The following is a 13,431-nucleotide window of genomic DNA, read 5'->3' on the forward strand; positions in this document are numbered from 1 at the left end:
TGTTTTGTTCTTTTGCGGTGCAGACCATTGCGTCGTTCATGGCCCCACCACCAACATCTACATGTCTTGTTTTTAGGATTTTTTGCATTTCAAACACCCCTCGAGTTTATTTCGATTTGCAATCTTCTTTGAAGACTTGAGATGGTCTTATGAATTGTATTGAGTCACTAACATCTTCACCTCATTTAGGTTATTCTCACGAATAGGATGCCCGATAGCATATACAAGAATGTTAACCTACAGTCAAAAAATGAAATATCATTGGGTGTTTAAAAATACAAATTCCACAAAATTCTATGAAAACTAAAGCAGATAACAAATTTGGTTATAAACAAGCAAAACACATGCCAGTTAAAACTTCAAATGCATAAAATAACAATAATTTAGGTATGAAAAACAGTATTAGTTAAAACTTTAAATGCGTAAAATATAAATAATTTAGGTATGAAAAACAACCTCACTATCGAAACCGGAACCGGAACCGGTTCATGTGAGGGGTGGTTTGAAAGACATGTAACTCGTCATGTCATCTTTAACACCAATAAAGTTAAAGTACACTCCAAGGCCTTGGACTGCGGGGTGTGGGGGGCTTGGGTTGACATGTGGCGCAGGTGGGCTCCAAATGGCTGGGCGTGGCTTTTTTTTTTTTGTCAAATATGCCCGGTCAATCCCAGCTAGCCACATCATGTCCCCCCACCACGCCACACTTCATAGCCATGCGAGAGGGGCAACGCCCAAAGCCAAGCCCATAGGGGATGATGTGCAAGGCTTGGGTGAGTTTCCCACGCCTCAAACCCAAGCCCACACCCTGCGGTCTTAGGCAAAAAAGAATGATAAATTAATGCCATTTATTATCGGTGTTTATTTTAGCTAAGAAGTTAATGAAATGGTATCATTATTTATTTTGTATTTAATTTAAATTTTAATAACTAAAAAAATGACGGATGAGGTAGAGTTAAAAAGGTTAAACAGATAAGGTGAATTAAAAAGAAAAAAAACGAGTGATGTGATGCTCATATAGAGTTATAAGGGTTAACCTATATCTCGTGGCCTAATATAATTTTTTATTAAAATTCCACTAGGTGGCTGTCACATTTATGGTGCCACATCAGCAGCAATTGCCTATTAAAAACAAACACACTTGTAAGTTAAAGTCGGATCTAATTATAATAAAAGAGTCTTTCAAATGTCACATGTTATCTAATTATGATAAATGAGTTCATCTAATGCGACATGACATTTTCTCCATCAGTTTAGTAATAATATTAATAAATATATAATAATCTAATATTTCTAAATATATAATAATAAATAAATATAAATATCCAATTCTAATAAAAGGCATCAAATCAAATAATACCACATGACATTCTTTCCTTCAATTCATAAATGATATTCTTAATTCATTAATGATATTATTAATTCATTAATATCTAATTCTAATTTATGTTTAAATAATATATAAATTATCTATGATTTTATTGTTTCTTAAAATGGATAAACATATGGTTTGATTTACTTTATCTGTTTTGTGTAAATCAAGTATAAATATAATTAAATGGTATGTTTACCTTTGAAAAAAAATTAATTGTTATTATCTAAGAAACATGGTGTTACATTATTAAAGATGTTATTTTTTTTAATTATATGCATTAATATTTCATAACAACACCACAAAAAATATGTAAAACAATAACACTCGGATTTGAGTTTATATATTAAAAATATTGAAGTGAATTGAAGTGATTATTTTAACTAATTGGATGATGAATCTATCTATTAACTCAAACAAATTTTAATTAATATATGATAATATTATTAATGAATTGAAAGAGAGAATATTATACGACATTAAATGAAATCTTTTATTATAATTATATATACCCACCACAATCCATCTCTATCACCACCAAGTCCAACTCAATTAAGATTTAAAAACCTTCTCATTCTTATATCAAAATTTTAAAGAAACTTTTATGTCTTCATCAATATTTTTCTACTCCGTCTCATTCTCCAAGATAAAGATGAGATTTAAGACTTTACTTTACATTCATTACATATCATAACATAATATATAAATTTAATTATATATATATATATATATACTATGTATATCTAATTATTATTACTAATGTAACAAGTAAATATAAAGTATTTGCTTAAATGCGTCATTTATAGCGAGTAACGTTATATTCTCTTTAACTTGATATAGATAGTTTATGTTTGGGTAATATGTATTTATATCAAAATTTAAATTTAACATGTGCAATATCAAGAATGATTCAAATGTTGTAATTATTCTGTTCGAATACAACCAATCTTATAATTCAACCCATGTAACACACGTGACTATAAACTAGTGTCATAATAAAATAATAATCATATCATAAATCTTAATTTTAGTACATTTACAGTTGGGTTTTGTTCATTTTTCTGCCATCTCCACAGCTTGAAGATGTTATATATTTATGCATATATGAATCTCGGCTACAATGAAATACAAAGTCTCTTAAAAATAAAAAGTTGTTGGAAGAGTATCAAACGGACTCGGGTTGATACCATTCAAGTAGCATTGGAACCGTCTAATCGAACTCTACAATGTGAGATTTTAGGTTTTTGTTTTTAGTTGTTTAGCTTGTAGATTTTAGACTTTTTGTTTACATCATCGTGTTTTTTTATTTGTCATTGTGTCTTTTCTGTATTTCCGTAATTGTGTCTTTTTGTGATTCGTTGTGTCTTTTTCTTGGACATTGGGTTATATTTTTCGGCATTGTGTTATATATTACTCGACATTGTGTTATATTTTGAAATCCATTGTATCTTTGTTCACTTTTTATTTTTAGAAGGATTTGTAGAATAACTATGTAATTAACTCTAAATAGAATACTACAAAAAAAAAAAAAAATTATAGTGTCCAATGAACGAGCTAAACCGTAAGTAAGTATAAAATTATAAAAAAAAGACTATAATAAATTGTAAATTTCTTCTTTTTCGACATAATATTTTAGTAACATGCACAGATGCATGTATTTCTTTTGGAATATATTATTTAAGGTTTATTGGTATGAGCCACGGGTGAATTTATCACCCTTTAAAAACAGTATTTCAATGTGAAGTCATTTTCTAGCAACATGCAAATATGTATGTAAATTTGTACACATAAAAAAGAAAGATGCGGATAACGTATAAATATACACCACGATTTATGTTGATACATACTAATTCACCACTTGTTACAAAATTTATTCTCCATTGGTGAAAAACAAAAAATATAAGAAACAATAGGAGAAATACGAATTCATCGTTATAGTTTGTCGTATCGAGTATAGCCAACCGCTCTTTAAGTATTAGATCACTTCAACGACTTTCCTTAGTTAGGTTAAGTTGACATATTAGGATTAGGGTTAATGTTCGTCAGAAAAGAAAAGAAGATAAAAAAGGGTGGCGATTATAGTTTGCTTATTGAGAAAGAAGAAAAAGAGGTTAAGTTGTGTAAAATATCAAAAACCGTGGGTAGTCACAAAAATACGATTCCAACATAAACGAATTAAGTAACACGCCCGGATAAAAATAAACTGTTTTGGAAATGGTTTGGCAAGAAACTAGCTAGAAAATAAAATAATCGTTGTGGGCCCAACCTTATTAATGTGTTGGTGTCATTATGACGAGATAACGAATGAATATTGGCTTTGATACAAAGGAATAATCATGTTCTAATTTGGAAAGATGGAGAGTTCAAAACACGCATAATGTATGTTCCTAGTAATTAAGAATTAAGTTGATATTATGGTAATTATTTCTTATAGTTATGTAACTCGATTAAAAGAAGCTCTAAGGTTCTAAAGTTTTCATCGCTTTGAAGGGTAATATGGATTATAAGAAAAAGCTATATGCAATTGTTTCATCTCTTTGGTTCATTTGGAAGGAGAAACTTGAGGATTTTTAGCTATGCTCATAGATGTGTTGATCAAGTTTAGGGTTCAGGGGAAGAAGATAAAAAAGGCAAATCCTTTCATTTGGATTTTTGCATATGTTAGACTAGATTACTTGGTGCAATTTTCGACTCTATTTTGTGTTCTAACCTCTTGATAGAGTTGTCCTTATATCTTTGGTTTTGTGTTATAATTTCATATCTCGCTGCTGGTATGTGAATTTATAACCGGAGAACATATCCACTTGAAAACAATAAAGACTCTAACTAGTATACAATAGGTTAATGATCTAAAAGATTAAAGATATCATAATTCGGTTATACGTGGGTATACAAATTTTTGTTAGTTAAAGATTTATTCTAAAAAGTGACACTCTCTCATATAGATAAAATAAACGAAAAAGCTATATATCTTCCAAAAGTATGCATTCATTTTAGTAGTTTTAAGTGCAAGTTTGCTAGGTTGGTTTCTTAATATAGTTGATGTGTTTGTAAAAAGCATTACTTCATAATATAATTCCCTGACATAATTTAACTAAAAGTTATATATATTTACCAAAATTGCTTAGAAGGGTTAAATAGGTTTAAAGAAAGCCATACAAAACACACATACAGACGTATTATAAGACCATCTACATTTGCATTTGCATTTGCATTGTCATTAGCATTGTTTTTGTTTCCGTCACATAATGTTAGCTCAGTTTCTTAATCTTTCAATACACACACAATAGTTCAAACCTAACAAACATTCATCTACGAGACACGAAACTTGCGTACGTCTCACAAACATGCAACCAAGAGTCACGTCACTTGGCATCTCCTAAAAAGATTCATCTTCGAGTCATTTATGTGACGTAACACTTGTTACGTCCCACAAACGTTCATCTATGAGTCACCAAGATTTTTATCAATGAATTAAACCTTGTGCTATCCCCCAGATCGCATCGCAAACAACAATCTTAGTCAGACGCTTTCTATTCATCTTCGAAAGTGAGATCACCATTGGTTTGTTTTGTTGAAATCGAGAAAGTTCACTCCTAAAAGAAACCCATGACACTCTTGAGACTTCGTGTGTTTTGTTGTATTTCATTTCAGTGGTTGGTTCGGTACAAACCATATTTACCCTACAAATCGTAAGAACAGATGCTAGCACATAAAAAAAGTTAAATTAGCACATACTAAAACATGACATACATAAAAGTAGCAGTTTTGAATTATATTAGCACATAAAAATTATTATCAAGATAATTGTTTTTAGCACATATGTGAAATGATATCAGCAATTTTCTTTATCAGCACATTGAAAACAGAAGGAAGATCCAAATAAAAAATTAATTTTCTTGTTAACATAATTATAAGGAATTTCAAGATAATTGATATTATTTAGGTTATCATTTTACCATTTCTTTATAATTGATTGGATACCACATGACACTTTTTAAATGATTCTTAAAGTTTGTATACGAAATGTGGTTTGTATTTGATCCTACTCTTTTCATCCAAATAGTCTATATATGTTATTCTTTAGAGTTAAATGCTTGGTTGGTCCCTGTGGTTTGCAAAAATTGCAGACTTGGTCCTAATGGTTTATTAATTACACGCGTGGTCCCTGTGGTTTTTAAAAATGCACTCGGTTGGTCCCTAGCCCTAACATCAGTTAAATTTCTCAGTTAAGTCCATGTTAAATGACCAAAATACCCTTGCTTATTAACAAATACATAAACAGATCAATCTCTCACCTCTCCCTAACTCTCTTTCTCTCTCTCTCTCTGCTCTCTCTCTCTAGTTCTTTATTCTCACCACCACCCACCCTACCACCACTACCACACACCTGCGGCCACCGCCACCTAACCACACCGCCGCCTAACCACGCCGCGTTTGGGATAAAATTCAGGAACTTATCAATCAAGATTCACAAAGGTAACGGACCAAAACAATTTCTGTATAGTCAATTTCGTGTCTTTCGTTTATGGGTAAATCCATTCCATCTTCAGCAAAGCTTCAAGATTTCGCCAGAATAATTACATCCGACAGGACCCAACAATCCAAACGAATCCCTAAATCCCTTTCCAACAAGATCCGAGTTGTGCCTCCACCGGAACCCGCGAAACCCAAGGGGGTCCGGATTGTTCATTCGGAGAAGCAACAACAGAGGTTGAAGATAATGGATGAGAGTTCGTCGATGAACCGCCGGATCCCCTTGGCGGAGGTGGTGCTGGAGTGCTCGAGACGGTGGTTTCAAGATACCCTTAAGGAGGCTAAAGCCGGTGACACGAGTATGCAGGTGTTGGTGGGTCAGATGTATTGTAGTGGTTATGGTGTTGTTAAAGATGCACAGAAGGTGTTCGACCATTTGCCCCACTTATTATTTCCTTTATTTGTTCACTTCCTTACATTTTAGATTTATATATTTTTGAAGTGCTTATTGATGAAGTGACCATATTATCAAAAAAAAAAGTCATGTTCTTGATGAAGTGGCGGCGGCGTGGTTAGGCGGTGGTGTGGTTAGGTGGTGCTGGCCGCAGGTGTGTGGTAGTGGTGGTAGGGTGGGTGGTGGTGAGAATAAAGAACTAGAGAGAGAGAGAGAGAGAGAGAGAGCAGAGAGAGAGAAAGAGAGTTAGAGAGAGGTGAGAGATTGATCTGTTTATGTATTTGTTAATAAGCAAGGGTATTTTGGTCATTTAACATGGACTTAACTGAGAAATTTAACTGATGTTAGGGCTAGGGACCAACCGAGTGCATTTTTGAAAACCACAGGGATCACGCGTGTAATTAGTAAACCATTGGGACCAAGTCTGCAATTTTTGCAAACCACAGGGACCAACCAAGCATTTAACTCTATTCTTTAATTTAAATATGTTTTACTAAGATTGCAAACATCACTGTATAGCATTCAAAAACTCACAGGTGGTTCAAATAATCAAAATTTAAACTTGATATTTTCTCTTCACTTTACGTAAACCTTAATTATCTGAATAAAATTTTGTGATCAAACATTAACTACTCAAAAAGTATTGCATTTACATTCACTTGATTGTCACTTGCATATCACATTACATAGAATATGCTATATAATCCAACACATGTAATCAGATACATTTTCACTTATATAAACTCCCATTTCTCAACCCCCTTCTTCACAGTTCACCAACCAAAATTCTTAATTTCCTCTTTCCGTTCGCAAAATTCTTCAAATCCCATCAATAATTCTAAACAAATGGCTGAAATTACCGACTCACAGAAGTGCAAAAGATCTGACGGCATAGGGTGGCGATGCAGTCGACCGGTAGCAGAATCATCGGAGGATGTTTCTGTTTCCGATGTAACCGGGAAGAGGGGTAATAGGGTAAAATTGGTAGATTGGAGAATGCTCCTGCGGTGAAGGTTGTTTTTCATACGTAAATTTTGTTATTTTATGCATTTAAGTTTTTATGAATTAATTTGTTACTTACCATGCTATATTATTTAATGCCTCGATTTTGTGTTTTTACCTATTTTTGTAGACAAAGATTATAACTTCTAAATTTATTATTTTTGAAGGTCGTTTTTCATATCTGAGATTTGTTATTTTATGCCTTTAGGTTATTGATTTTTATGAATTAATTTGTTATCATGTTATGTTATTTAATTCTTTGAATTAGTGTTTTTAGTTGTTTTTTTAGAGAAGAATTATAACTTTTAAGTTGTTTTTGTTTGCCCTATTTTGTTCCTCATATATGAAGGTGACAAGGGTGCGGTCAGTTAGGTTTAATGTGTCAAAAGGGGTAAAGTTATCTGGTCAAAACAGGTAAATTGTTGGGGGCGGGTCGAATTGGTTGGGTGGTTTGGATAATGGGTCAAACCGGGTAGTTTTCTGGGTCGGGACAGGTTGGGTTGAGGGGCTAAGGATCTAAACAATCTACAGAGTAGGTCAAATGGTCAGGTGGTTGGGTAAGATGTCAATGCGAGTGGAGTTTTAGGATGGGTCGATCGGGTCAATACCTTCTGTTTTAAGATTATTGTATTGCTTGTGTTGTATTGTTCAGTATTTATGCTCCATTAACCAAGTTTGGAGCTTTCCATGTTAATTGTTTGATATTTGATTCTTTACGTATCCATACATATGACGTGATAACTTTCTAATATCGGCTTATTTTAGTTTTCATAGAATTTTATGGAATTTGTCATATTATGAAACACCGGATGATATTTCATTTTTTGAATGCAGGTCAACATTCTTGTACATGCTACCGGTTATCCTATTCGTGAGAACAACCTAAATGAGGTGAAGATGTTGGTGAATCAATACAATTCACAAGACCATCTCAAGTCTTCAAAGAAGATTGCAAATCGAGATAAACTCGAGGGGATGTTTGAAATGCTGGTGGTGGGGTTAAACAATGATAGTTTCCATATTCGCATCTTTAATATCATTGTCATTAAAATTCCGCTAGGTAGCTGCCACATTTCAAATTTGTGGGGCGACATCAGCAATTGCCTATTAAAAACAAACGCACTTGTAATAAATTATTGTTAAATTCAGTACATTTGCGGTTGGGTTTTGCTCATTCTTCTGCCATCTCCACAGCTTGAAGATGTTACATATTTACGCATATATGAGTAGATCAGATTACTGGGTTATGATCAAATACAAAGTCTCCTAAAATAAGAAGGGTATCAAACAGACTTCGATTGACCTCATTCAAGCGGCATTGAAATCGTCTCATCGACTTCTACGATGTGAGATATTAGGTTTTTGTTTTTATTTGTTTAGATTTTAGACTTTTGGTTTAATCATTGTGTTTTTTCTATATTTGCGTCATTGTACTTTTTTTTTGTGACTCGTTGTGTCTTTTTCTTGGACATTGTGTTATATTTTTCGGCATTGTGTTATATTTTGCTCTACATTATGTTATATTTTGCAATTCATTGTGTCTTTGTACACTTCGTATTTTTAGGAGTCTTTGTAGAATAACTTTCTCTCATATTACCTTAGCAGCACAACACTTGCACCGGAAGACCTAATTTAGAGCAGATACGTTATAGAACTTTAAACGGCATAGACATGGTAGCTAGATGAAAAAAAAAAATAACACTTATGTCGGGCAAATTATTTACAGGCATACAATTATATAAATACTCAAATTGCTTTGGAAATGAGATATCTTTACCAGGGAGAGGAGAAATTATACTGTAACAGAAGGATGTTGCAATCATGTAACAGAAAAGGTGCACACAGTAACATTAGGCTTCGAAAAAAGTGAAATAGATACAAGATCCACCATAGAATCAATAGAAAATTGAAAACTTAGAAAGTCTAGAGCACCTTCTCGTGTTGAATTATTATTACAAATTTGATGATCACAAAATCTATAGTATTATTTGATCACTACACCATAGAAGTAAAATTTAAACATAAATCACACTAAATAAGTGGATCAGAGAACAATTCAATCATTTGCCCTAGGCACAGTGGCGAAGCTTGAGATTTCCGACTAGGGTGGTGGAAGTCACCGGGCCTAAAAATTTCTATAAAACCGAGAGGGTCAAAAACGTACATACCCAAAGTTTTCTATACGAAAACTACATACTCTCCACTACTAAGCGAAAAGTTCGGGGGGTCGGCCGCAGTTGTAAGAACCGAGGGAACCACTTTTCAACCATTAGATCTTCAGGATCAATGGATGAGATTAAAACTAATTAAAAAGTAATATTAAATATTTTTTTTCTTATTATGTCTTTAATATTTTAATTCAAAAGGTTAGTTTAGTAAATTTACTCAATTTTGTCTTTTTGTCTTTATTGTTTTTTATTACTATTTTTGTATTATTATATTAATTGTTATTTTTTAAACATAATTTTTTTATTAAAAACCATTTTAAATTCAGATTTTTTAACAAAACAAATTTTTTTGGCGCGCCGTTATTTACACGCCGTTTTTACGCCCGACTTTTTCACGCGTCGTTTTTTTAACACGCCGTTTTTTACGTTTTACTATTTACATAAAAAAAAGTTTTACGTTTTACATTAAAAATTTACGTTTTAGGTTAAAAAGTTTACGTTTTACGTTAAAAAAATTACGTTACGTTAAAAAGTTTACGTTTTACGTTTTACGTTAAAAAGTTTCCGTTTTACGTTAAAAAGTTTACGGATTACGTTTTACGTTTTACGTTAAACTTTTTACGTTTTACGTTTTACGTTTTACATTAAACTTTTTACATTTTACGTTAAACTTTTTACGTTTTACGTTTTTACGCTTTACGTTAAATTTTTTACATTTTACGTAAAAAACTTGACGTCTTACGTTTTACATTAAAAAGTTTACGTTTTACGTTAAAAAGTTTACGGAACCTTTTCTTCCAACTAACAACAATTCACAGAAAACAACGGAAGACAGAATCACAACTAAATCGATCTCCCCAGGTTATAAGGTTCTACCAAACTTTTTTTCAAAAACTTTTTTACACAAAACGAACGCACCCAGAAAATCGCAACTCGGTAGGTGACTCAGGTAGATTGCTATCATTATCGATGCCTCAAAAAATATAAAAACCCAACAAACAAAAATCAAAACAATGAGTGGATTCTTGAAAAAAAAAAAAACAGGGTTTTGGGTCAGATTTTCGATAATCAGAGGCTGCAAAGTGGGGTTGCAGGTTCAAATACCGACCTTCCACCATCCTTGCTACGCTATCGTCATCATTTTATGCGTTTTTTTTTTTTTTGCATCATCACCGCCCAAATCCAACACATCAAACCCACATAGTTCACTGTTCAAAAATCACCAGAAAATCAAGAACAACAGATCAAACACCGACCATTTTTTCTAGAGAGAGAAACACATATCAACTTAGATCAGCCGGAAACGTCAAGTAAATTTGTTGAGATATCGAATTCGCATTCCCAAAACCCATAGGCCCAAAATCAACCCGATCGGGTTGACACCGACCAAATTTATGAAACTCATCCCCAATCATCAATCCAGCTCATGGTGATCTAAACATGCATAACAAGTTCAGCACGAAATTACATTTCTTGAAATTTAATAAAATCGTCAAGCTGCTGGAAAAATGGAGAAATAAAACAACCATGCCCCAAAAACACAACCCACTGGTAAAGAACAAAGATTCTTCCTTTTTTTCTTTTTCTAGCAATCTCAAGAGCAAATCCAACAAGAACAACTAAAAACCACCCTTTTTAAACCACAAATAGCACCACAAAATTCAGATAAATATGAAACTCCTCTCTGTCACCATACTAAACAAACCCAATTTATAAAGTTCAAATCTTTATGCAAAAAAAAAAAAAGAAAAAAATTATAGAAAAAAAACTTTACCTAGGATTTTCATTGAGAAAGTTCATGCACCTATTGAAAGGAAAAGGGGGAACCCCTTCCCCACCCATGGTTGCAATCCTTTGATGATGCTGTTGAATAGCTTTAATTCTTATCAAATCATCAAGAACATCAGTCTTGCCGGTCGGAGACACAACAACACCGGTCGGAGAAACGAACTCTTCGGAAGCTTGAAGCTTCCGTACGAAAAGGGTTATCGTTAAACTTCATTGGAAGTTGATCAGAAGTACCGAACTCTTCGGTCAGATAAGTCGAGCCTTGCACTTGGAGTGTAGTGTCGTCACAAGTCACGGGTTATAGCCTGGTTTTTCTCAAAAAGATTTTCCCCTTTTTAAAACCAAGTTCACTATAACCAATGGCTCTGATACCAATCTGTCACACCCTCAAATTCCACCTGCGGGTAACACCCGCTTCGAGGGCGTGACTGACCAGGATCCAGCCACCAATTATACTGACTAATTCAATTGATAACAAAAAGTAATACTTACTAACCATAAGATTAGCAAATATCAAGTTCAGAGTTTAAGGTTTCAAGTTCAAACAGTAATAAGTAGCGGAAGCATAAATAAACAGTTTTAAACAATGTTCATAAGGTAAGCATGATAAATGCCCAACACACGGGCAGACGACCACTACACATCCCAAGCAGCTGCTCCAGTCACTGGCCACCTGCAAAGCATGCAGTAAGGGGGTCAACAATAATGCTGAGTGAGTTCACTAGTTGTCCAGTTTTAATTGCCAAAAACTTGTTTCACCAGTTAATTTATCCGTTTATACATGCCATGGGGAGCTACCCCAAAAGTAAGCGACTAAACTGTTTTTCCAATACCGAACAATAGGTAACCGTTTGCATTTCCGCAGGATGCCCCGATGTCAATGTTCGATCATCATTGACGGATGCCTGAGTACATTAGTTCACGACCGATCCCATACCATGGCACGGTGTGAGGTTGGTAAAACCTAAATAGCGCTATCAACTAATAACCCGTTCGCCTGGCCCCGGCGACTAATCGGTATTATGTAGTAGGGACTTGAGTGATAGAGTTGCGTTTAGTGCCGTTTGGTTGCATTCCGTATAAACAGTAATTAACTATAAGGTTTCCCAATACAAGGGAAGGTAAAGTAAGTTTGTTCCCAGTAACTAGGGAAGGAATGTAATTGGTATCCCCTTTACAAGGGGATAGGGTTGTTTTAGTCTCGTGTCCCAAACCATCGGGACGCATGCTTTTAAGTTGTGAACTCACCTTGGGTTGCTCGGTAGATTATTTTACCCGGTCAAGTATGTTGGTCACCACGTCCTAGCATGGTTACCAAGTATGGGTCAAGTTGGGTACAAATAAACACATAGGGAACACGTATGGCAACTCATATAGCAACACATATAATATGCGAATACACAAACAGTTGGGTTATTGGGCCAGCCCTAAACATACAATCAGCAGCAACAACACGTAGCCCAGTCAACAGAAAGCCCAACAGTCAAAGCTCAATAACACCAAAATAGCCCAGTCGAGACAAGGGTGATTGCGACTCGCAACCGAGGTTACGACTCGCAACCGAGGTCTCGGTTTATCACGTTTTGGTTACGAGTCGCAACCAGAGGTTACGACTCGCAACTAGCGGTTCCGACTTAGCAGCAGTAGTTACGACTCGCAACCGGATTCGATACGCGTTGATTGCGACTCGCAACCGGGAGGTCTCGACAAGACTTGATGTGGTCTCGAGTCGCAACCAAAGGTTACGACTCGCAACCGTGATTACGTGCAGCAAAACTTCTAGAACCTGCAATGTACTGACCAATAGAATTGCATTTTCATGTAACAGTGTACTATGCCCACTAAACATGTTTTCTTGTCTACAATGTGCACAATTCGGATCAAACTTAGCATATTTGAAATATTTAAGCAACCTTCAAAGTGTTCTTCATTTATCATCAACCATATTCAAACACATTCATCATACACATGAACCCTCGAAATAGATCCGAATCAAATTAGGCAACATATCAAACAGTGCATCCTCATTAACAAAGGTTATAATACCGAATCTAGCATAAATCATTGCCATTATACCTACAAACCTAAGAATCATGTAATTTTCTCTAACCAACCCTTATTACAAACCGGAACAAGAATCAACAATCATCATTATGTGCCACACAACAATG

The 13,431-nt window shown here is 34.3% G+C and overlaps 1 protein-coding gene across 1 annotated transcript; it reads left to right on the forward strand.

The window, feature by feature from the left end:
• Positions 1-5,601: 5,601 nt before the first annotated feature.
• LOC110915710 lies at positions 5,602-6,382 on the forward strand. Its single transcript, XM_022160441.1, has 2 exons — positions 5,602-5,851; positions 5,926-6,382. Exons 1-2 carry the CDS (start codon positions 5,617-5,619, stop codon positions 6,330-6,332), a joined length of 642 nt encoding a protein of 213 aa, XP_022016133.1. The 5' UTR covers positions 5,602-5,616; the 3' UTR covers positions 6,333-6,382.
• Positions 6,383-13,431: the final 7,049 nt, after the last annotated feature.

Source organism: Helianthus annuus, chromosome 16 (assembly GCF_002127325.2).
Source record: "Helianthus annuus cultivar XRQ/B chromosome 16, HanXRQr2.0-SUNRISE, whole genome shotgun sequence".
NCBI classification, from domain to species: Eukaryota; Viridiplantae; Streptophyta; class Magnoliopsida; order Asterales; family Asteraceae; genus Helianthus; species Helianthus annuus.

Excerpts from the sequence above, each read along its gene's own strand:
- LOC110915710 (XM_022160441.1), top strand. The coding sequence starts at position 5,617 with ATGACCAAAATACCCTTGCTTATTAACAAATACATAAACAGATCAATC. Across the intron at positions 5,852-5,925 it reads ATCAATCAAGATTCACAAAG|CAAAGCTTCAAGATTTCGCC; the intron begins GTAACGGACCAA and ends TTCCATCTTCAG.